At 39.9% G+C, this 25,702-nt stretch overlaps 1 protein-coding gene across 4 annotated transcripts in view; it reads right to left on the bottom strand.

The window, feature by feature from the left end:
• TPH2 (tryptophan hydroxylase 2) overlaps positions 1-25,702 on the bottom strand; it is an 85,221-nt gene that overhangs the window by 25,294 nt on the left and 34,225 nt on the right. For 3 of the 4 annotated variants that reach the window (XM_068935759.1, XM_068935790.1, XM_068935778.1), the window contains exons 9-11: positions 15,316-15,411; positions 7,851-7,984; positions 6,336-7,762 (exon numbers count right to left, since the gene is read on the bottom strand). In XM_068935759.1, the coding sequence (XP_068791860.1) occupies positions 7,588-7,762; positions 7,851-7,984; positions 15,316-15,411 (405 nt within the window). In that variant the 3' untranslated portion in view covers positions 6,336-7,587. Of the gene's footprint in view, positions 1-6,335; positions 7,763-7,850; positions 7,985-15,315; positions 15,412-25,702 lie in introns of those variants that run through there. The other variant, XM_068935767.1, reaches the window with a different exon arrangement.

Here is a 25,702-nt window from a genome sequence, read left to right as displayed (position 1 = left end):
CAACAGCTTGTACACAGAATTCATGAATACAGCACTCTCCCTCTCCTTTGGAAACAAGGTAATGGCAGGAAAACACAGAATTATATACAGCCCTCTGTGCCTATTCAGCTGAAAACAGCCCCCGTTCTGCTTCTCCTGAGTTTTTTGAGATGACGTACCAAAGCAGAACTCACATGAACCTCATGTCACTCATATGCCTGACTGTGTGCTCAGGTTACAATGAAAAAATCAATACTTGCCTTCAGTTACCACACAGTTGCCCATGTCCTTTCCTCATGCTTTTAAGAGGTCTGTGTGATCCGCTGACATTTTTAACAGGCCCCAAGTACTAGGCTTCCTAAGCAAGCTATTTAAAGCAATTCTGTCTCTGAAATAGGGCAAGGACCACTTTTTTATTACAACCAAGAGCCCTAACTATCCTGGAGCACTTCACTTCAGCAACAAGAGGGGGCATGTTATCCCAGAAAGAACTGTGTGCAACTACAGTATTTGACTCAGGAGACCTCCACTAGACTGCCCCTCTCTGCACGGCGAGTCCTGGATGGAAATAGCCCTGGTGTGTGCAACAGCAAGAGCTCAAACATCAGTCTTGATACACTGTTTGCTATCATTGGTCTCAGAGAAGGGAGACTGCTACACTGGACAGCTGAGAATGACCAGCTCCACAGTTCCAGCAGAATGACTGCAATGGGAGGGAGGTCTGGAAAAGAAGGCCCTACCATCTCTGCATGATATTTAAAAGAACGGTGCTGGTGGGCCTCTGTGGTGCTTTTTTTCAAGCAGAAGCCAGGTAGAAGGAAGGACAGGAAAGGAGAGCTGTGAAATAAAATCCCTGGCACTTTCCTACCTCTCTTTACTTCCTTTCCTGCATGCCTGTTAGCATATACAATTAATCCAGCTACACAAACGCCAGCAGACAAATTCTGAGGAGCTGCTCTACAGAAAGCAAGCCACAGAAGTGAGACAAACAGTGGTTCTTTGAGGCCACAGAGATGCTAAAAGTGAGAGCTCTCCTCTGGGACTAAGGTGGTTTCTTAACTTCTGCCCCTTAACTTCTTCCCATAGTATGGGTCAAAAGATTCTTCCCTTGGCTGCACTGTGTTGACCAAAACTGTGACGCAGCAACGAGATCCCAGAAAAGATCAGACTTTGCTGCTTCAGCATCTTCTTCTGTGCACTGCATTTTTATTCTAGAAATAACTTTGCAAAAGATGCTTTTAAAAAAAATGTCTGCAAATGAAATAAGAAACAGGCCTTGTAGGCCGGGCTCACAGCTATAGCTCCTGCTCTAGCAGATATGGATCTGTTTCAGAGAACAGAGGCTAGACTGAGACCTGGAGGTAACAGGTAGCCTTTTACACCAACAACTATGAAATAGATTTCATTTTTTGAGCTAGTTCTAACTGAACTGACAGGCACTGGCAGTAAAACGCCTCTTGGAACATGTCCTATTTTTGTAGCATTTGCGGTTTTGACTCCTCAGTACTCACCTAATGCTAGAAGCTTGCTCTTTCATAACTTCACTGCGATATCAATCAGGTGTTATCATCAAAAGGAAATTCAACCAAATTGATCCTCCCAAATTTTGCCAGAGTGGCAAATCCACTGTGTGTATAACCTCAGACTCATTTACCAATAATTGCCCTCACTAACATCTCTGAATTTAGCAATTTGCTACAAGGCAGAATGGAGTGGAAGGGTAGCATTTCAGGTGTATTCCCCAGTTGTCAAGCCCTAGGAAAAGACAGTGTCACTTTTTCAGCATTCCTCTGGCTCCATGCAAAGTAGCAAGAGTGGGTAGCGTGCGTGGTGGCAATACGAAAGGCTTGAGGCAAAAAGCTGCTAGAACATCAACCGTTCCGTAATTAATAATTCTCATTATAACCCTTACGGAAAAATAAAAATAAAATAGTAACACAATTCAAAAGGTATTTTTCAAAAGAAGCAGAAAACAAATGTGATTTAATACAAAATAAAAGTGATTTGATTTGTGCCGTGCTGGTCTCAAGTCAACCCCTTTATCTCCTATGAGGGAGCAGAGCTGTTTGGCTCTGGAGTGCTTTACTGTCGCTCTGTTATCAGGATCGCATTCATGCTGGATCTCCTGCAGAAGCCAATGAAGTAGGCGTATTTAGTGTGTGTTTCAGGCCATGTGCCAGTTGAACGGGGACTGAAATCCACCTCCTGCAGCTTTGCAAACTCAACTGTTTTCTTCTAAAGTTGAACTGTGGCAACAGCTGCTTTTTTCTCATTATTTTTTCTGAACATTCAAAATTTATGACTATATTTTAAAAAGTCCATCTGAATATCCATCACCACTTGCACTTTAAAACACATGACTGTGTAACCAATTTCACATTATTTCACCTGAACTGTCCACTCTAGGCCAAATCCAAATAAGATGTCACCACTTATTTTTAGTTTCATCTTAACATTTCAGCTGTTGGCAAAGAAATATGAATTCTTATTCTAAGGTGTTGGAGGACCTTTTCAAAGTAAAGGTGGTTGCTGTGAAATGCTCTGAACAAGCATCACTGAATTTTGATTGTTTTGTATTTACCTACCATTTCTCCACATACCAGATACAAAATGAAACAACGCAAATTTCATGGAGTCTTTCAACCTGGGAGGACATGATTTAATCTCCAAGCTCAGTTCATTTACAGGAAATTACCAATAAGGATGCCAAGGACATCTCTACAGCCTTCACTATGTCAACTAGAGGCATTCCTTACTAATAAATATTTGCAAGTATAACCAAAATCTCTCTCTTAGCTCCATCTCTCAAATGTACTTTAAAGCCTGGAAGAGGAATCCATCACTGTTGACCTATTCTTTACTGAGAAGGCAGGAATTTCTGAAACATCTCCAGAGATTAAGTGATTGATACCACAGAGCACAGCCATTATATAACAACACTAAAATTACTCCCTTTGGCAATTCAATCTCTTAATAGGAGAGATAAAACAAAATCAAACAAAGGGAACTGGGGAGCAAGCTCCTGAAACAAAACCAAATTATGGGGAAATATGATAATGATCTCTACAGAGATAAAAGGGAATCTGCTGTATTTCCGAAAAGGTATAGACTTTTTCCTGATGAAGCAAGAAGAAAAGTGACCAGGATGGAGAAAAAGCTGATTTCTTAAATGAAGGAGCATTGCATCAATCCTTATCTGGCCCTGGAAGTGACAGCTGGACAGGACAGCAGGTGTGGTTCCCAAGACCCCTGGCCAGCTACCTCAGGGACCTGAACCAAAGCTCCCTTCCGGACCATAAAAGAGGGGTGTTTTTTTCCCCTTGGAAATCAGAGGGAGTTAGGGAGAATAGACTGCTCTGTGCCTGGATGTCACGAAGATATGAGGCTGATGTGTGGCTGGAGCGCTCACTCAGACTCTGGAACTTGAAAGAGCTCCAGGTTCTCCAGACTGTTGAAGGGAGTACAGTCTTCCTGAAAGCCGAAACATAGGCTCAGATAGGATGAAATATATTGAAATACAGGATTTGAATTTCGTTTATAACGTTGAGCAGCTTTAAACCTTGTTTAGAAAAAGGACAAATGCTGGTTGCTCACCATCAGTCTTCAGCTTCTGGATAGCTGTAACAAGCAGGTGAGTCACACAGAGGGGTCTCTCAGATACAATCAGCCTATGAACTTAAAGCTCAACCTAAAATAGAGCAGTGTAGTCAACGTTTAAGGCTACACTCAAGACTATGGATACTTTTCATTCCCTAAGGGGGGATGGAAAGATGAAAAGCCACTCTTTAGGGTTTGTCAAAGATCAAAAGAACAGGCAGAGGTACAGGTGCTGCAGGAAGGCTCCACACCACAACAGCTGATCAGAAGTACTGCTTTTACAAGTTGGCTTGAGCCCATGCCAACTCCTTTCTTGGCAGCTGGTGTAAGGAACTTCAAGATGTTGTATAGCTTGTTCCCTGGTCTCAAGACAGTACCGAATGTGCTAAAACCATTTTGGAGAACTATTTGTCTAAACTGTTCTCTAAAAAATGACAGTCCACTGTCTCCCTAGCCAATCTATCCTCCAGTTTCACTGTTCTCACTGTTACATAACTTAATCCTCCTTTCCTGCAATTTTAGTCCATTACTTCTTGAGGCTGGAAAACAGTTCCTTCCTTCCATTTTGCAGCTATTTCTAAGTGTTTGAGAATGGTTATCATGTCTCCCTTCAGCCTTCTCTTCTCCAAACCAAGCAATCCCAGCCTATCAGTTCATCAGGCAGAAGCCAAGCTGCTGCTGGCTGGTGATAGCTCTCAGTAACTGCTGACTGGGCAGGATTTATACCAGCAGCTCTACATGTGAAAGCCTTCACCGGCTTTAGCTCTCTGAGCCAGGCTCTCCTTTCAAAGATGTGAAAATTTTTCTGTGGTCCATTACAGTACATTAGCAAATGGACATTACAGTACAGTAAATTTCTAGAATTTACTCCATCACAATAGGATATCGTAACTAGAAGAAACCAAAGGACACCCTGTTTCTTGAAAGTGTGTTAGGGGCCTAAACTTAAAACAGACTTCTAAATACATGTTGAGGAGCAGAGAGAGAAAAAACAATGTATTGTGTTAACACCATCCCCACTCCATCCTCTCCCGAATACGTGAAATGAAATGCATGAACCATGTCTTGGTTTGCAAATGAAACTTGGTATTTGTATTGGCTGCAATGTCTCAGAGTGCTGTTTTTCATTTTAGATTTTGCATGGTAGTAAACACTGCAATGCTCTACATTCATTAAACTTGGGCCCATTTACTCTGTGCAGGCAAAGCAAGGGCATATATCTCAGACCCATAAAACATCAGTTCAGAATTACACAGGAAATAAATGAGCATAAGCCAGAAGTCCAATTTCCAGAGTCCAGCTCACCAAAGCCAAACAAGCACCTTAGACAAATACGGTCTGTTTTAAATGAAACGTTAGTGTAATTTGATAACTGTCAATAATTCCCTCATTATGCCTAAATGAGCTTGTCATCCAAGGAGATTGCTGCATGGCTGATCTTAATTTGCTAATAAAAACTGCAGAGAAGAATTTCAGCTAAGTTGGAACTATCTGATTCATAAAAGTGCAGCAGTGCACTTTTTAAAGCATTCTTTCCGAGTCCTGGCTCCTGACTGGCTGAAGCCCAAAACAAGTTTGCTCTGTTAGCCTGTAAGAATGCAGCCTTTACTATATAAGAACAATGAGCAATTGTTTCTCTAAATCACTATTATTTCTTAGCCCATTATATTTAATTTATTTTTAATCATGTTGTATAATAGAAATAAAATCATTGGATTAAGCATATATCTAGCAGCAGGAGCCCATTATCCTTTGACAATGTTCTGTTTCATTGACATTACATCTTCATTGTAGACAGTTTCCTTGCCATCATTAGGCCTAAAATGACTATTGGATTTCAAGGGTTTCTCCCTAATCCATAATAAGATTTATTTGTTAACAGTACAAAACAAAACAAAGATATGCTTCTATTGTTTTACTGCTGTGGAATCCTTATTTCAAGCCATTCAGAAAAAGAATAAATCCAGATAATGTAAGTATTAAAAGCTTTCCTGTGTAATTCTGATTCAAGGAAAAACTTCAGTAATTTTGTAAGCTTTGTATCTTTGTTTCTCTTTGTGACTTTATTTTACTTAAGTAAGAAATAGTACTTCATCAGTTCTTGAACCAAGTAAGATCTACTATTCTTTGTGCAATGATTTTTCAGAATGGATAGAGCAAATCTCAACAAAGTCCATTTTCTCCAGAAGGAGCTACAAGAGGTTTATTAGACTCCATGGGGAGAAAGAGGAAAAAACTTTTATTCAAAGGTTGCCAGCAACTTTTCTGTGATAAGTGCTAGTTAATGGGGTCAACACTAACATCAGGAAGTTAAAAAAATTCCTTCAGCATGCTGATCCCCATGGGATAATTCAACAGCTCTTGATTTGTACCACTGGCAGTCACAGTTAAATCTAAAACTAGATTTTCCACACCACATTAACAGCAGCATTAGAATGCAGCAGGTATCATCTACAGGAAAGTTTGTTTCCTGTTATCTCATAGTTACCTTTGAGGAGGTGGCAGATTTCCTTATGAAAATTACCCTTACAGATTGTCTCTTACTTAAGGATGTACTGATACGTCACTTCAGGTGGTGCTCTTTTTATGTTGAAACTGCTAGCAACACTTTGGAGTATCTGCATAACTATTTCAGCTGGGAGAACAGCTTCAAGAGATATCTGTTTTCCATATATGTAGACAAGCTGTGATACTTTCACCTGTATCGACATGATCTGCGTAAGCCATGTGGTTTCCATTAATAAGGGTCCCTACAATATAGTCAACACTCTATTATCTGGACTAATAGGAGAAAGAAATAACCCAGATAAAGGAAAGACATGCATAATTACTGCTTCCAGATAAGAGCTGGCTCAAATATTTCTGCACTATGCTCCCCAGACAGAGCTCATACTTCTGTCAGAGCTTGCTAACTTTGAGTTTATTAACTCGGGCATTACCTGCATCCATCTGGTACAAGCTAGGCAGCTTGGGTGTCTCCATGATTTAATCACCCCACAAGTAAGCTACTGACTGATAATCACCTTGGCTATAATTAAATAACAACTTCCATATTCACCCTTTTATATGTGCTGATACTGATACAGTGTAGACCCAGCCATGCATGCCCACATCAATGTTGAACGTGGCATAATGAAGACAGACAAATTATGCATGAAATGCAAGAGGAGTACCCTCAAAAGACAAGCAATCACAGAAGGCATAAAATGATGTAGAAGGGCTTTATATTCACATCTAACAACCTGGAGTAACAAAAGCACTTCCACTCTTATGCCCAGATAAACGCTGCGGAGGAAGCATGCACAGGGCAGAGGTACTATACGTGTGAACTAGAGCTACCCTTTCTGCATGAATTGCCAGAGGTTTTATATTGTTTTGCAATTACTCATTCACTTTGAATATTTATCAGATGTGAGTCTCTCAGTCTGTAATTTCCATAGACCTTTTAAAACTGACACATAGCCTTCCTGATCTTAGCACTGGTATATAAATTGTATTGTTCAGTCACAAGAGACTCTCAGTTCTGTAACAGATGTAAGGCAAAACATTGTCTTTACCACTGCAGAAAGAAATACAGATTCTCTTACAAAGTAAATGGAAAATTTTGCAAATATTTTTTCTGGACTCTTACGGAAGGAAAGGGATTACAAAGAAACGAACTCAGACTCTTAATGAAATCAGCAACACCATTTCTTATACATTACATTGAAGCGAATAATCTCCTTAAGGAAACAAAACCATTGCCAGGCAAGTTTTTAATCGTGTACTTGTACATGACATTGTGTTGAGGAATTGCTGGTTATATGCTGCCACATTCCATGTTGTGTTTATGAATTAGCGTTGCCTTGGTTTGTCAGCACATTACAATTAGACAGAGCTACACAATGATACAAGCCACGGGCCAAGCTGTAAAGGGAAAACTGATGCATTGGAAAAGTTAGCCATACCATGTGGTGTTACTAGACTGGCTACAGAAAGAGCAGCAGACAGCAAGTAATAGTACCACAAATGTCAAATTCCTAAATATCTGTTCATTTTGCTTAAAGCATCACATACAGTGTTTAGATCACTCCGGAGGTCCTGGACGACATTTTCTATACTCCTGGTATCTTTCAGAATCTCAATGCTTTGTGTGTACGGATTAAAATACACAGAAAAGGGACGATTGATTGATTTAGCAAAATCCCTGAAAGAAAAAAGAAAATTAATATCTCTTTTTTTTCTACCACTAAAGAAGAGAAAATCAGATTTGAGAGTCAAGGGAAATAATTTACCTCATCTTCTCTTTGGCTTCTTCAAAACTTTCTGAAACAAAGTAAGCTTCCTGAAAAGTGGTGATAAGGCATTCTTGCAAACAGGTTGTCTTCGGATCGAATGTTTTCACATTGGCCTTGTCAGACAGAGCATGCTGCAAAATACATCACAGAATCTTTTAAACTGTATTTTGATATCCCTTACTGTCCACGCAGTTGTATACTTTTATTTCACTGTGCTGTATGTTTTCCATTAGTTGGTAGTCTCATTCATTTAACATACAGTGATCTTTCAGTGTGAATAGAATAAATCATTTGTTACTTAAGAATTTTTTTTTTTTTAAACACACTGTCATTTCTTACCCAAATAATTATTAAAAATTCAAGAGCAGATTAGAAAGGTACCTGCCATATAGGCATCTAGACCTAAATCTTCAGCTGGAAAAAAGTCATAAAATAAACATTCCTGAAAAACAATCTATACAACTACAAATACGTATGTCCCCAACGTGTCACTTCACTCGCACAATTGATAATCATCTTGGTAGAGGAACTGAGTGTGACCAAATCATTCAAATAATCTGTACATCACATTGTCAGGTCAAATTCAAATGCTATTTTCTTAACAGTGAGTTTAAGAGTGAAACTATGTATTTGAAGATCCATCAAATAATGCCTATGGATTGTGTGCTGATGAAATGCATTACCCTTCTACCACATACACCTGAACAATAATGATCCGTATAATACAGAAAGGAAAAAAGAACTAAATAAACAGGCATAGATATGTACTGAGCAGACATTAGGCCAATGAGGAATCAAGTATTGCTACCCAAAGAAGAGATTTCAGATTAGCCTTCCTCTTTATGTGACTGGCATGAGCCAGGACACAGCCGTCTCACAGCTGAAAACTAAGTACTGAGACATTTTACAAAATCTTTTTCTAGCTCCCCCTTTCCACTCAGAGTTTATGATACTTGTATTAGTTTTTGGATCTATCTTAACCTTTAGAGTACAATTATTTTCATTCTCAGTGCTCAGTACGTCAGACAGACGTACAAGCGTGGAAAGTGAGCATACTTAAGTCTACTTTCTTTAGTCCCCTAATATCTATCCATAGTGAAGATGTGTGTGAAAACCATAGAGAAACGACATGGAGGGAGCAGATCCCTGAGGTATGAAGGTTCCCCTTATTTTTGCATGGGCATTCTTTGGAGCAGAGCAGCACCTTAAGGTACTGCTCAGGACATCTTTTATCTGAGTTGTTCTTGCTTATGTTCATTCCTAAATCCCTGTGAAAGGCTCTGAAAACATCACACTAGCTCTCAACCTGCAGTCTCCAAATAACAGGACATAAAATTGGAACAAGAACCTCTTTTCCCACCATCTCTCTCTCCAAAAACAAATATATGAAAAATTAATACATGGAAACTTAAAATGTTGGAGAATTAACTTCCTTCAGTACATAAAACTGTTCCTTTCCCCTAAGTTTGCTGTTTCTAGATAGCTATCAGTAAGACAGGTTTAAAGCCAAACAATCAAAAAATGGCCTGTCTTAACCAGCATTCTCTTGTAAATGGCCTGCAGAGCAAGCTCACCTTATTTGGCCCCATCTATATCCTTGTTGCCATCATCTCCTTGCAGAGCCATGATGTGCTTGAGCACCTGTAAATTTAGGCGTTTACCTCCTTCCACTGAATTGAATTTGTTTTTCTTGACTGGGAATTATAATAGGCTTCCTGGGAGGTTAACCAAGGATAAAAACATCTGCTTTTAAGGTGACTTTGTACTTTCAGGTGGGGCCTGAAGTGTCTAAAGCACAAAGTTTTAAAACTCTAACAGGATTCAGGGAAGCCCTGTGCAGGGAACCAACAGAATGCTACCGTAGACCAAGCTTGTTGTGGAATTGAATCAGTAGCTTACTAAATCTGGCTCATGAATCCTTTTCTGTATTGTGACAGCTTCAGAAGAAAGGGTCAGGGCGTTCTCCTCTTCTCTTCCACTCATAAATGGCCTCTGATGGTACAGGCCCACTCTTTGGACAGAAGGAGACAAATGTAGGCTAGAGAGTTGAGAAGAAGATTCAGCCTATGGTTTCTGCATCATGAACAAGTGCTGTAATCACTGAGCCCATTCATAAAAGGGGAGAGTTTAAAGGAAAGCAAAAATATAATTCCTTGTTACATCATACTGGATGTGCTCTGAGAAAGCAGTTCAAGTTATTCTTCTCAGATTCGCAATTTAGTTTACACCTGAGCAGAGCTGCCGCCTCACAAAGCAACTCTGCAGAGAATGGGCTGTGCAGACACCAGGCAAGGGCATGCCTTCAGAGTCAGGTAACAACTGATTAGTTACTCTTAGCATCACAGCTTGGGACTGAAGTGCCTAAATTCTGCTGAACTCTCACCTGAGATGCCTATTCCTTCTTGGATATGGCTTTTGGGCTTAAATCAATGAGGCAGTACAATGGTGACCATTGCAATGCTAAGTATCTTTGCAAGATGGAGGTCTGAAATTCTGCAGCCTGGCATCTGTAAAGTGCACTACTGAGTTGATATGCTGACATCAGCAATGCCAGAGTTCAGCATCAAGGCTGTAGCCAAACATTTAGAGAGACCATAAACTCTCTAGTGTGAACTAGGATGGCCAGGACACCCATTCAAAGCAGAACTAGAGTGTTTTTCACAAACCTCACAGTGCTATGAAATGTTAGTCCTTGGGTACTGTAAGGGCATTGTGAAGTACAGAATCTCAAAGAAAAGCTTTGTCTGTTTGATCCAAAAGCTTTTAAGCTAAGATCTGTTTTGTTTTTTTTTTTTTTTTTTAAAAACAAATGCTACTCACTTATGTTTTGTTTGTACACATATCTTCACCAAACTCAAATGTGTAAATACCTAATATGGATTTCTCCCTCCTAAACCTCTTTAAGATGCCAAGGCTAATATTCATATGGATCACAGTTCTCAGTCAAATGGAACATCTCACCATCTTGTGGACTTGAGATAATAACTGTCTTTAAATAGCCCATTTACACAGGTTGTAATGCTTATGCTAATACAGCTTAAGCAACAGGAGTCTGGAGTGAAACTTCCAAACTGATCTTCACTGATTCCCAGGAAAAGCAGCAATATTAGACAATGGGACAGCTCAAGAAAGAGACAATTCCCATACTGCGAATAAGCATAACACTAGTGAAACACCTCCAGTCCAGCTAGATCAGAGTTTAAGAGGTGATTCAGGCACCTAACCACAGGTCTCTAGTGCCTAGGATGTCTGAGGCATCTGCACAGGGATGGAAAATATAGCACAGGACCTCATGTAGACTTATGCCCTCCTGGGGTGCAGCTGGAGAGCAGGTCAGATACACCAGGGCATCTCAAATTGCACCAGGTTTACACTGAGCAATCATGAATCATTTCCTAAGTGACAATTGTCACAGATGCATGAAAATAGTTTTGTCCTATAATTTCTCCTTTGAGGATAAAAACCGTGGTGAAATAATACAACTCAGAGCTTTTCTGTTTCACCAAAAAAACCCAAAATAAATTATAAAAAAAAAAAGAAAAATCTTCAGCTATCAAGGGGAAAATCTCAGATTAGTTATAAAAGCTGCATTCTCTGAAGAGTACAGGGGGGCAGGTGAGAAGCTGCCTCTATACCAGTAGTGATTTTATTTGCCTTGCTATTCTGTGGGAGAATTTGAAAGAATCTTGAAAAAAAAACATGCTCTTAAATGGCTTTCTGCTTATCTCTAACATAGGACATTTCCAGATTTGTGAGCTGATGTTACCAAAAATTTTGTATGTTATCAATATAATTTTATATATTGTTTAGAGAAATAGAAGACGACTCTCCAGTTAAAAGGAGCAGCAAAATGAGCATCTAGTACCCAGGAGTTGTTTTCTCCATCCTCTTCATAAAACAAAAAGAAAACTTGTATTTGAATCCACTGCTTTATCTTTTTGGTTATAAAGAGGGATAGGCTAATCTTGCTTATTCTTAACATAAAATATCATAAAACAAGACATGACTGGATATTGTATTTGACTTAAAAATACAGAAAATTTTGAAGTCTGCCTCTCTTCCAAATATAGAAGCATATAACAGGGACATATGATTTGATCTACAGACACCTGAAGTTGATAGGAAGACTCCTTTAATGAAAGGGTTCAAGAGAGCATCATATAAAGTAAATGGATTAAAGTTTCCAAAGACATTTGGACCGCTTTTTAGAAATAGTTTTAATAACTGAAATGTACATTATTTCTGCCCCATCTCTAAGCCCCAAATATATACCATGTAATAGCATTAGCTAGAGTTAACCGGATTATATTAGGCAAACATTTTATAACTACTTACTATATTATTTCTTTCCCCTCAGGCTTCATTTTTGATCTTACCCTTTTCCCTATTTTGTTGTGCTTTCTGTATTTTTTTGTTTGATTCTTCCATAGCATGCACATCAGGAGCTGTATCTTTCAGTATCTGAAATTCTAACTCTAAATACTGAGTGGGAAAAAAACTTCAAGGAAATCCTATACTGATAGGCTGGTGCCTTTATTTCCCTAGCTTTTAGTTCTCTATTGCTAAAGCTGTTGGCCAGACTTGCAGAGGGGAGTAGCGTAACATAGAAATAGGGATGACTGAACAAGCAGTTCACTTATCTGAAAGGCCCAAGTATTGCTGGCTACTTCCACCTTGCAAATAACGCCACCCAGTTATTTCCAGGCGTTATATGTGAAATTGGCCACTGTTTCGTTTCCTATGAATACTGTGACATTGAAAGGAGAATGGATGGGGAGGGCAACTGGAGAAAGGGCTCTTCTACTGGCTAACAAAAGCATAATAATATCAAACATCTGTAAAGTCAAGGTAGAAAAACTCAAGACTGAAACAAGACCTACCTTCCTAGTGTTAAAGATAAATAAATATTTGAATGATTTCATAGAGGAACTATGGGCCCACCATCACTGTTGTCTTAAGAATGGCAGTAGTTATTTCTGAAAGGACTTCTTCCCTCTGTCTCCTGTGAGGATTAGCGGGGTGGCATATATGAGGTCAGACTCCATGGTCATGCAACCTAAGTCCACTATTCATCCCCATTCATCACAGAAATAGCTGGTATAGTTCTCATTACCTTCAGAGCAGTTGCTGCTCTCCATTAGCCTCTCTGTTACAATCACAATCCTGATATCATTAGGATCTCAACTACAGCCTACTACATTAGCATTATCTTTCAGACACCTGCAGGTCAAGGAAGAAATTCTCCCTCCCCGTGGGTGCTAGGAGATAAGGGCAGAAGTAAGGAAGGTTGCTTTCCTGTAAAAAAATCAGAGACTAGCAATGGCTAGACACAAGCTAGGAGACATTGTGCACCAGTGTTAGGAGGCACCCAGGTGCACCTGGCTGATGTATCTTGTTTCCATGAAGCACACTGATTGCCAGATTTGTGGTCTAGAAAGAGCTTCTACCTGGTCAGATTTGCAGAAGCTTCAGTAATTTTGATGCCGGAGGTTTCCTTACCTTCTTTTTTACTCTGGAGCGCAGAGGTCCCTCAGAGACTGTGAGGCTGTTTTTCACCTTATCAATTTCTTCATTGAAACTATGGGTAATTGTGGTATGGTGCTGTTCTGTGCCTGCAGCACACAAGTACTTATTCTCTCAAGAACTGAAATGTTTTAGTCTAAGTTAAGTCCCTGTGCTCAGTATATGCAAGGCCTGGGTGAAATTTAATAGTCTGTGATATATAAGAGGTGAAACCAGATGATCTAATAGTCCCCTCCGGCTTAACATCTATGAAATATATATGTAGTGTAATAGAAGTGTATAATATTATTGATTTATGGCAACATTATTATGATATATGGTCTTACCTTTGAAGTAGATCAATATAGCCCATTAATGTGCACATTATATAATTTTTATTGTTGCTTTTCAAAAGGATTATGCTTTGTCTCTATACTCTGAGATTATTTCTGAGTGAAGAAATCAGATTTGGGATCACAGCTAAGATTGCTGTGTGGGAACAAAATATGCATACTTAATAAGAATAATGTGTTTGTTTATGACATGGATGGTATAAGATTTATTATGTTCTTGAGTATTCATTTCCTTGCTTTTATGTCTTTAGATTTTGTAAATGATACGATAGGCATTTTCAGGGTCATCGCTTAACAACCATAACTGGTAGTTCAAACAAAAGGCCTGGGTCCCTGCTGAACCTTGCACAGACTTTGGGGCTCAGCACTGAATGGTGCTGGGAAGGAGGAAAACTGAGACGTGTTCATGTTATTGTGTTTAACCATCTTCGCACTTTGGGGACAAATACTGCCAGGCTGTTACAGCAGAATGCTTCTGTGTCTGCAATATGTACTCAATTGAGAAACACTGTAACGCAATCAAAGAAAAAAAAAATCAGAAAAAGTCCTTTTCTGTGACCTTTTTCCATATACTTTTTATAATTCTCTTTTGCAAGCTTACTAATAAAAGCATAGCAGTTTGATTAATGAGCTTCAGCCTGAACGTTCTCAATTACAGGTGAAATAAATAACAAAATCAGACTGAGATACTACCGTTAAAGTGCCAAGTGGAGCTGGTTAAACACAAATATATAGTAGATCTATTGCAAAATGGTTTGTAAATACTATTCTATATATGCTTTATGAACTCAAATGTTTAATGAAAAGCCACCAAGAGCTCATTTGGGCCCCCAAACATAGTATTCCTTCATCTCCTTCCCCTTCCCTCCCAACTTGCCAAGAGATGCGCATTACTTCTCAAAATATTACACTTTCGGCAAAATCTTTGGTTGTTCCTTATATTCTCCAGGCAGAAAAAGAGGCACAGAATGATCCACTACAACCACTCACACAATGCACTTCTGTGTTTTAAGAATAGGGCTTTATGTACTGTCACTGAGGCATACACTTTAAGTTTAGCATGAGTTTAGATGCATGCCTGAATTTTAAATATGATTAATTTACTGAATCAGGGTCTTAATAAACGCTGTTCTATCACTAATACACTGAAACACTCTGGATTCTCCACAACAAAAGCAGGTCTTATTTCAAAACAATTTTTTTCATATATTCAAAATAAATGTTTTTCTTCTAAGCAAAGTATCCAGAACCCCAGACATCAAAATCACCTTACCTATTAGAATCTACGAGTTCTGGGATCAAGAAGCCTCTATTCACAAAAAATGCAAGTGTCTCATAGGGTACTTATTTTTTTAAATTCAAATAGAAATAAATTTTGTAATTTATAGCTGCTGTGGTATTTCAGTCTTTACAAATCCATTTCATGTTTCAAGTGCCAGCTAATGTTTCAGACAAAGTTTTCAGGTCAATGTCATATTTTAAAAGTACCGTTTTTATCTTGAGAACTTTAACAGTTATTTGAAAGTCAAAGTATTTACACCTAACTATTATTTTCTTATGATTAAAAGTAACTTGTTTCTGCTTAAAGGGCATATCAACTCACATACCTTTAATTCTCCAATAGAAGACAGAAGTCCTGCCCCATAAGCACGCAGTTGTCCTTCTTGCTTGCAAAGGCCAAATTCAATAGTAAAAAAGTAGCACTGTAAAATATATAGATATACAGTTACATATATTACAGTTGCAAACAAGCACTTCGGCAATGACAATTAGTGCCATATTCACTTGATTGCCCTACTAGGTCATAGTTTCATGTTTTTTAAATAAATTCAGATGAAGGATGTTATTACTGCTAAATATTTTAAATGTCATGTTCTTCAGTAAAGGAGCTTTGTACAAGAAATGTGAAATTCTGTTTTTTGTTTGGCACCTGAGCAATTCACTAGAATTAGCTGGCCATTCACAAGAACAGACGAGTAAGGTCATTTAGGTGTCTGAGGTGCAGATAGTGATCTGCAGAGTTTTTCTGAAACCTTCTGAAATAGATGATATGCCTTAAAAGAAAATCCTACAGAGTCTTTGTCTGCCTCTCTAGGAACCTTTGAAGGTCTCCGAGACTCAGTTTAGAGCACTCAACAGTAAGCACATGCGGACGTCGCCTTGAGTTTGGCATGTGTTTGAGTGCTAGCATAGCAGTACCGCATCGAACTTTGCTGTATCCAGCTAACAAAGTTAAATGTTAGGGAGACCTTGAGGAACACTCATAACCACTAAATGAGAAAGCAAAGACGACAATCACTTCTGCTCGTATGTTACTCAACTTTTGTTATGATACATTCTTTTTGTTAGATCAAACAGACAGATTAAGCTAGTAACTATTTCTACACATAAAGCTTTTAGGAAGCTAATTTATGACTTCTACAAAAATACCATAAATATTTATGTTTATTATATTATCTGACAATTTCAGTATTTGTGTAAAGGGACATAACTCTGCTGAAATTAACAGCTATTTGTCTTCACATGAAATACAAATTTAGACAGCAGCTTTAATTAAGCATGTAACAGCTACTGTGGGTGAAGCTTACATGTACCTTTAGAATAAGCAAGAATTTGATACTTAATCTGAAGTTTTTCTGAATATCCTGAGAATTTTATTTCGTTTTTGCTGTTTCCTCCTTCTCCTACAAATTCCACTCTTCTACGCTGAGTATCAGACTAAATGCACACGAGCAGAAATTAACAGCTCTTTTAAGTTCAACAAATGTCTAGAAATTGAGAATTAATTCATTTTTCTTTCGCATATAAAAGTTCCTGTAGGGCCACTGATGTATGCAGCATGGCACTATGTAGAAGTGTATAATAAAAAAAGAATGAAAACATGCACACATGAATTTGTGTCTGATCCAAACCTGCTGCAGTCAACTCGGAACAGAAGGTTCTACTGACTTCAGAGGTTTTGAGTCCAGTTCCAGTAAAGGAGTCAAAGGCACAGATATCCACAGGAGGAGGTGAAAGCACAGGATTGTCAAATAAGAAACTGAAGTTCTACCACTCACTTTGCCATTGAGTTGCATAAGTCAAGTTGGGATAAATTTTTTGTTAGGTGCAAGCAGCTGATGTCAAGCAATTAAAGGAAGGCCAAGACAACTGGTTTCCAAAAAAGCTGTCTCAAGAACATTAGCCACGTACACAAATGAAATAGAAATCTAACGTAGGACTTCAGTGAAGCTGAGACACCTACCACCAAGAAGAATACAAACTTAGCTTCCCTGCCTAAACATTTTGCCAGAAAAACTTCACAGGAGCTACACTCCTGGTTCTGCACACGCCCCCACTGTCAACAACAAACAGCTCAGCTTTAAGCCTAAATCGTACCAGCCACTTTGAACTAGCCTCCTCCCTCTCAGCTTGTTTAGACGAATTTAACTAGTAGATATGCTCTGAACACAAACAACCTGATAGACATACAACAGGACTGGGCTCCTCATAAAACTCAGTGATCACAGTCATTTTCTTTCCTGAAATGAACAAACAGCTAAAATAGGGAGTCTGGTGTTTGCCTATTACAGAAGATCTGTAAGAGTGGTGGTAACATGCAGGATACCTTCAGACCTATCTCAGCCTGAGGAGGATCAAACCAATGTTATGTTGCTCCCAGGAGAATGTCCATTCAGCATCTATAAAGCCAGCGGAGGGAAGGAAGAAAAACACTCTCCACTTCTCTGAAGAAGTGCACTAACAGGGAAAGGACAGGTAGCAGGGAGAGAGCTAACAACAGCACAAGAGAGAGCTGTCGCTGCAGCCCAGAGGTAGGGTGTTCACAAAAGAGAGGGAGACCTGGATTTCGTATCACTTTGTTGGATAAACTGGGGATAAAGAGCGATCATTCTACTAAAGTTACAAGAATTACGACTATTATTATAACAAAAGCGAGTCTTATTTGTAAGCTTACACTTACTGATGAGAATCTATGTTTAGCGTTGGTAAAGCCTTGCATTCTCAGTATAACTAATTTAAATAAAATACATACAAAATGACCAGATGGTAAAATACACCTCTGCTACTACTAACTTGTAGTATTAAGCTACAGTCTTCAGAAAAGCCCTTCAAAGGAAAAGCTAATTTTATGATAAATTTGCCATATGCAACAACTACAGTATCTATATTTTAAGAGAGCGCTACTTAGCTAAGAAAATAAGATAACTCACCCAATGCTGCCATCTTCAGATCATTAGTCAGTAATACATGATTCCCCTTCACATACACAAATACATATACACATACACAGAAGGCCTGGTGCAGTATGAGGTTCAGCAGGCTTTGGAAAGCGATTCTCTCAAGCCTATACACATTGAAGCATATTGATAAGGAGGTTAAATATAAACTATATAGACCCACACTTTATAGACCAGAGGCACTGTTATGTATCTCTCTGTAGAGTACATCACAGTAACTGGGGGATTCTGTATTATATACAGGATAAGTGCTACTGCAGCTGGAATGACTGAATGAAGACATGGCTGTTCAGATGAACAAAAAAAAAAAAAAAAAGCCTTCTCTGAAGGTAAAAAGCTGATTATTACCTGATTATTACATGTAGGGTGGTGAATGCAGGCACAAATGAGGCATGCAGGCTCTCATATTCAGATTTTCAATCTTTGACCTGTCTCTGGCCTATCAGGCAGCCTAGAGTCTTCTGCTCCTATTTACCACATCATAATATGCAATGGAAAGAAATGTAAATACATTAGGAATGCACAGGTGGCCTGTAAGAAGCTCCAGAACTAAACTGTTGTATACTAAATACAACAACGTTGTCAACCTTTTCACAGTAGGCTCTTTCAAGAATTCATCTCTGCTTCCCCTTCTTTTTAGCCCTCTTCTCACCCTTAAAAAAGATTATGATTATATAGGAGAACAAATAAAGTCTTGATGCCTCCATTCACAAGATTCACTGTATATATTTACAGCAGCAATGAGAACAGCACTGTTTAATGCTCCACAATACCTCTCAGCTAGCAAAGGGATAGATATTCTTAAGCAGTTGATATGATACAGTTCTCACTGAAATCAACAGGAATAATACTATTCAAATCCACGGATAGTGAATCCAACCATAAAATATAAGACGGAGAAAAAGAAAGTTTAACTTCTTAAAGAACGGAGATAGTGGCTTCCTGTGGAAATGATCATTGCAAATAGCAAGCCACAAGAACAGCAGGATGATGCAAAGAAGTAGAAAAGGTACCTTTTCACATTGTATTAATTTAGTGGTTCTTGAAAAGTCTTCCACTGAAATGCCTTTTTGTTACCCAAATCAGTAAAAGAAGAAGAATCAAAGGGCCAAAATGAAAGGATTTAAAATAATTCTTAAGCCAAGAAACCCTGGTGTAATGATCAAGACTGTACCAGGAGCACAAGATAGTATAGGATATGATTTCAGTATATTTCTCTTATTTAGCTGAAGTACATGAAAGACAGTCTACAGTCATTCTCATGAAACATTGTCTACATGGGTTCAAAAATGATTAGATAGATCCACGGGAAAAAAAAAACGAAACATTAAGAGCTATGAAACACAAATATAGGAGATGTCTGCCTCCAAAGTCCCCCCATTACTGGTAGCTAAAGCAGTATACCAGGAAACATCACCACTCTGTGACTTCAGTCCTACACTGTACTCCAGGGATCTGCAATTTGTCACTGTCAGAAAGAAGGTAGTGGGATAGTTGGTCTGACTGAGATGAGTCAGGTCACAGATCAAGCCCTGACAAACTCCTGTTCTCCAGGGTAAACGAGATGCCCCTTCTTCATGTTCAGGCACTGTGCTGCAATATAAACTGGATTACTTAAACAAACAAACAAACAAACAAGTGTATTAAGAAATTTTTCAAAGGCAGGAGAACAGCCTGATGAGCTCAATTCTCTTCATCTGATTGGTTTCTAAACCTTTGAACTCAGTCCTAATACCATTTTGCAGTTGGGAATCTCCCTCTAGGGACCTATGCAAAGGGCTCATTCACGGTGTTGGGTGGTAACGCCGCAGACTCAATACTTCAAAAAGGGTCTGTAAAAGTCTCTAAAAAAAGTTTTTTCATCCCATTCCCTTTCACATAGTTTTCTGATGGTATAGCTTAGTCACTGATATTTGTGTTCACTTGGCAATTTTGAGTATGATGTACATGAGATTTCATCTGCTCTCTAACGCCACCTTATAAAGAAATTTTAAGGCGGAGTCCTGAAAGCACTGACCAGGGGAAGGAGGAGGGAAAGGGCAGCTGCATAACTACAACTTTATCATACGGACAGGAATATTCACCAGAAATCACTAATGGGATGAGACTACAGCCCCAAGTTGACATCCTGCAGTAACAGAAACAATTACTTTATGTGTAAATAAATAAATAAATAAAATCAGTTCCAATAAAATTACTGATGCATTCAAATACTTGCAAGACCAGGGCCAAAGAAATATCCCTAAAGAAATATCTTTAAATTCTTTCTAATGGATTTTTTCAAATTCAAATGTGTGCAACATGTTCAAAATATGCAAAGATTAATTCCTTTTACTTTAGAGGAGAGTAGCTTTGATATTTTAGCTTTAAAATTACTGACCTGGGAGAGTAACTCTCTCATACAGCTAGAATTATTTTGTAGCAAGATAGCTATAAACAACTAAAGGACTCTTAAAAAAATTTTTTTATTCTGATTTAATCCTAATCCTAGAACTAATGAAACAAAGGTGTTTTTTCTCCTGTAAGGTCATTCAAATTCCAAACAAATGTTGACTCAAAGATATCTGTGATTCTGTGCTTTCTTTCATATTCAGACCTGGCAGAAATAAATGTATGAGTAACTGGGCTCCCCCACTCCAATCTCAAAGATATCAATAGCCACTAAAAAAAGCTGCTGGCATTTCATATTTGACTGAATTATTCAAAATTCACAGTCTGTTGAGTAATATCAGGAATCACCCACTACAAGAAATAGATAGATTTAACACAGGTTACCCAGGCAACTAGCCAATACAGCCCAGTGTTGGGAGTCCAAACATCAAGCAATCCAGCTATTTAAGAGCTATTCATGCGGGAACCTTATTGCACAGAAACACAGGGAGATTTTTGAACAACAGATAAATCTCATGATGAGCTTGTGAATAGTTCAAAAGCAGAAAAGAAGTAAAATTCAATGGATAAGCCTTTCATTATAGATGATTCACCTGCCTCTACAAAAGGAGTGACCCTATTCACAGCCAATAACATTTCTAAATAAGAAAATAAAGCTTAACTTTTAAGAGTTGCATTCTTCAAGTATTTGGTTTAGTTTACCACTTTGAAACGTACTTAGACTTACTGAAATTAGATTTCCTTCAGAGATTTCAAAGTAAATATGTTCAACAATGTTGTCCTTTTTTCCCCTTATCTGACTGCTTGGCATTCAGACCTTTCACTAAAGGTGATTGTTTGGAACAAAATCTTTTTATAAACAGAAGCATGAGTAGATGTGGTGCTGCTTGTTAGAGCACTCCAAGGAAAAAGCACACCAGCCTTCGCATTTCTGTTGACAGCCGTAGCACACAGTATCACTACATGCAAATTCCCCTAATGCGGAGGTTTGACATGTTCAGAGAAAGCATGCACTTCAGTGAGCACAGTGGGGCTTTACCCCTTGGGAATACTTTGAAATAGTATGTTTCTTTTTGCAGGAGTTTCTAGAGAAAATCTCATAAAGGTAACCAAAGTAAAATTATCATCCTGAGTTTGCAAAGAAGCAGAAACCGCAGCTCAAAGAACACAGACTGAACAGCGCTATCAATAAGGACTTAATTCTACTACATCCAACACTGGACAGACAGCCTATCCAGCACAAGACAACATGTATCGTAGTTGTCTGTCTTGCAGATGCAATCGCAGAATCACAGAATGGCCAAGGTTGGAAGGGCCCTCTGGAGATCCATCTACTCCAACCCCCCTGCTCAAGTAGGGTCATCTAGAGCACACTTACTCAGGATTGTGTCCAGATAGCATTTTAATATTGCCAGGGAAGGAGACTCCACTACCTCTCTGGGCAACCTGTGCCAGTGCTCAGGCACCCTCACAGTGAAGAAGTTTCTCCTCAGGTTCAGATGGAACTTCCTGTGCTTCAGTTTCTGCCTGTTGCCTCTTGTCCTGTCCCTGGGCATCACGGAGAAGAGACTGGCCTCATCCTCTTGACACTCCCCCTTCAGATACTTGTACACGTTGATGAGATCCCCTCTCAGTCTTCTCTTCTCCAGGCTCAACAGGCCCAGCTCCCTCAGCCTTTCCTCATACGAGAGATGCTCCTGTCCCCTCATCACCTTTGTAGCCCTCCGCTGCACTCTCTCCAGCAGTGCCATGTCTCTCTTGTACTGGGGAGCCCAGAATTGGACACAGTACTCTAAATGCAGCCTCACTAGGGCTGAGTAGAAGGGCAGGATCACTTCCCTCAGCATGCTGGCAACACTCTTCCGAATGCACCCCAGGAGGCTATTGGCCTTCTTAGCCACAAGGGCACACTGCTGCCTCATGCTTAACTTGTTGTCCACCAGCACTCCCAGGTCCTTCTCTGCAGAGCTGCTTTCCAGCAGGTCAGCCCCCAGCCTGTACTGGTGCCTGGGGTTATTCTTCCCCAGGTGCAGGACCCTGCACTTGCCTATGCTGAACTTCAGGAGGTTCCTCTCTGCCCAGCTCTCCAGCCAGTCCAGGTCCCTCTGAACGGCGGCACAGCCCTCCAGCATATCAGCCACCCCTCCCAGTGTTGTATCGTCAGCAAACTTGTTGAGGAGGCACTCTGTGCCTTCATCCAGGTCATTGATGAATACATTGAACAAGACTGGACCCAGGACTGACCCCTGGGGGACACCGCTAGCTACAGGCCTCCAACTAGACTCTGCGCCACTAATCACAGCCTTCTGAGCTCAGCCATCCAGCCAGTTCTCAATCCACCTCATTGTCCACTCATCCAGCCCGCACTTCCTGAGCTTGTCTATGAGGAGACAGTGTCAAAAGCCTTGCTGAAGTCGAGGCAGACAACATCCACTGCTCTGCCCTCATCTACCCAGCCACTTGTCCCATCAGAGAAGGCTATCAGGTCGGGTAAGCATGATTTCCCTTTGGTGATCAAGAGTGGCCTAGCAGTGATGTCCGCCAGCTCCCTCAGCACTCATGGGTGCATCCCACCAGGGCCCATGGATTTGTGGGTGTCAAGGTTGCCTAAATGATCTCTAACCCGATCCTCCTCCACCAAGGGAAAAATCTTCCTTTCTCCAGACTTTCTCCCTGGTCTCCTGGGTCAGGGATTCCTGAGGGCTGGCCTTAGCACTGAAGACTGAAGCAAAGAAGGAATTCAGTGCCTTCTCTGTGTTCTCTGTTGCCAGGGTCCCTGCCCCATCCATCTTCTTAAGAACTGGAGGACTCTTCTACTACCACCTGTGTGTCTCTTGAGGGAATATGTCCTTCTGCTGTCCATTCTCACATAAAGGAGGCTCTCTTGCCACTCTGAGGAGTGGGCAGAGAGAAGATGGAGCTCTTCTGGGATCTTCTTACTACTAACTCTCCAAAAGAAGTTAGTTCCCACAGAATTGGAGCCATGTATGAATTACTCATAGATAACCTTAACTTAGGCTTGCTCTGCACAAAGATGATGTCTATCCATCCCTCTCATTCCATCTTTCCGTATTGTCTAATTGTCTCCAGATGCAGGATCAGGAACCTCAGCACTTAAGCAGGAAGTGTTTCTGTATAACAGACTGGTGTCTCCCATCAAGGCAACAATGCCCCACATCCAAAACTAAATGGTCACAGAGATGGTAGCAAAAGTCACTCCTGTAACAGCACATGTACTCATCTTGCTTCATAATAGTAAGAAAAAGAACCCTTATTTTTTCTTTCAAAATAATTAACTAATAGTGCTGCAACTTAATATGCAGCTAAGGAGATGAGACCATTGAAAGAATTCTATGAACCGCTTCTTAGATCATTTGTTAAACATAAGGCGTTGTAGCTCTAATGCTTTATCCTTCCTATTGCACTTCCCTATCATTTGACTCTTATCTTGAACAACTTCTAAAACCTGGGGTTTTAAGGTTTATTAATTTCATATGGAGTTATTAAGAAGAAATGATGTGCAATAATGAACCATTCCCTTTCCAATTTATTTTACAATGTGTAACGTGAATTCATGTTCAGCGCTCCCTACAGTAGCTGGAGAGAACATTGGCCCATTTCTTTTTCAGGCTGTTGCTTCAAATTTCAGCTGTCTAGAGCTTTCACACAGTTAACTCAAAGGGCAGAGTCAGGTCTTTTGATGTGCTTGCTAGGACTTCAAGAGATGGGGGTGCTCTGAATGTCAAGCTAACAGTTAAAAAAGAAGCTGGGTAAACACATGCCACTGCTGTCCACCCACACTCTTCAGTCTATGCTGCCTCATGCGACACACTTGACCCACCATTATTATCTTTTGCAATTCACAGGCTATAATTAGGGAATATCTTTAGGGCACTGCCATCTCTGTTTCCCAAGTCTTTGGGTTGCTAGTGCTTCAAATGAGGATTTTGTGATAACAAAACCTATAAAAGTAAGAACATTCCTGATCGTATGTGAGCATGAGCTGGCACCCCAGAGTGCTCCCTCAGCATCCTGATTTATACTGCAGCTTGGACAGTATGACTCCTCTACTAGAAAGCAGGGACCCAAACACTGAAAGGCTGGCATGGCCCAAGTGAGAGCAGGATTTGAAACAAATACACATACAAGAGGTCATTTAGCTGTCCTTTGCCTGCCAGTATTCCCCATTTGATGGGGTGCCATCGACCCTAGGATTGCTGCCTAATTCTGAATGGCATTGCTTATAGAATAGCTAGAGAATGGACAAGAGCAACCTAAGACGCTTTTCTTCCCATGACATTCAGAGCTAGCGTCTCCACAAAGCCTAGACCAGTCCCCAGGACCTGTTTCCCACAACTACCTGTAGACCTCAGGAATGATCCAAAATAGTTCTCCCCTCTCTAAACAGGCCTACTTCCACCCTCCAGCACATATCCTGAGAAGGAGACTCAGCAGAAAGAGCATAATATTGCCATGCTCCCTGAAATACCAAGAAAGACCCTTTAGACAAGGGATAGTCTGTCCTTTTTTTTTTTTTTTTTTTTTTTTTTTTTTTTTTTTTACATACTGGAATGTTGTAACTGAACTGCATAAGGGGAAAACTGACACTGAAGTCTCTTCTACTTTTCCCAGGAAAAACTTTTCATAGACTGGTAAGATAAATCCATGGATTGATAAGGGGCAAAGCTGCGGCAAACCACAGTACAGACAATCTTCATTTCATAAACAGAGAGTTTACTGAATTACTGCCCTAGCTCAGTCCACTGCCAGAACGAATTACTGCATGCTGCAAGGCCTCTTTATTTACTGTCTTTGGCCAGCCCAGAGATAGACCCCCCAACGTCCTCCCTGCCCAGCATTCCCTCAGGAAAGGCACCAGGCATAAGTAGCATCTCATGATGCCATTCCCTGGAGCAAGCTGGGTCCCACCTAATTGCCAGGCCAATTACTGCATATGACAATTGCGCTGCGGGGAGCGATGCAGAAGAGCTGCTGAGCCTGCTGAGTGCCTCCCCTGACAGTTTAGCTGAGGAGGGGGGTAGGAGGTTCCTGAGTACATGATCTGCAGCCAAAGTCCTAATTTATCTGCTAATGAGGAGAAAACACATCCTCAGAAAGGGGAGCAGCCTCTAGGGATTGGAAAAATCTCAGAACTTTTGCAAGCTCTGAAGCTGTGGGGGCAGAAACAGATTGAAGACATGGTGACACACTACACCTGGCCAATGCACTCTTCAGATTTCCAATTCAAGGAAAAGCATGCAGTCATATCCATTTAAATACTTATTATTAAGAAGTAAAAAAGGGGAGGACTTCATTCCAAGAAAAACAGCATCCATACTAATTTTCTAAGCATTAAAAAATATTA

This window comes from Struthio camelus, chromosome 1, assembly GCF_040807025.1.
Source record: "Struthio camelus isolate bStrCam1 chromosome 1, bStrCam1.hap1, whole genome shotgun sequence".
In the NCBI taxonomy this organism is placed as follows: Eukaryota; Metazoa; Chordata; class Aves; order Struthioniformes; family Struthionidae; genus Struthio; species Struthio camelus.
Note: the sequence above shows the minus strand (reverse complement) of the source record. Positions and strands in the feature narration are given on the sequence as shown.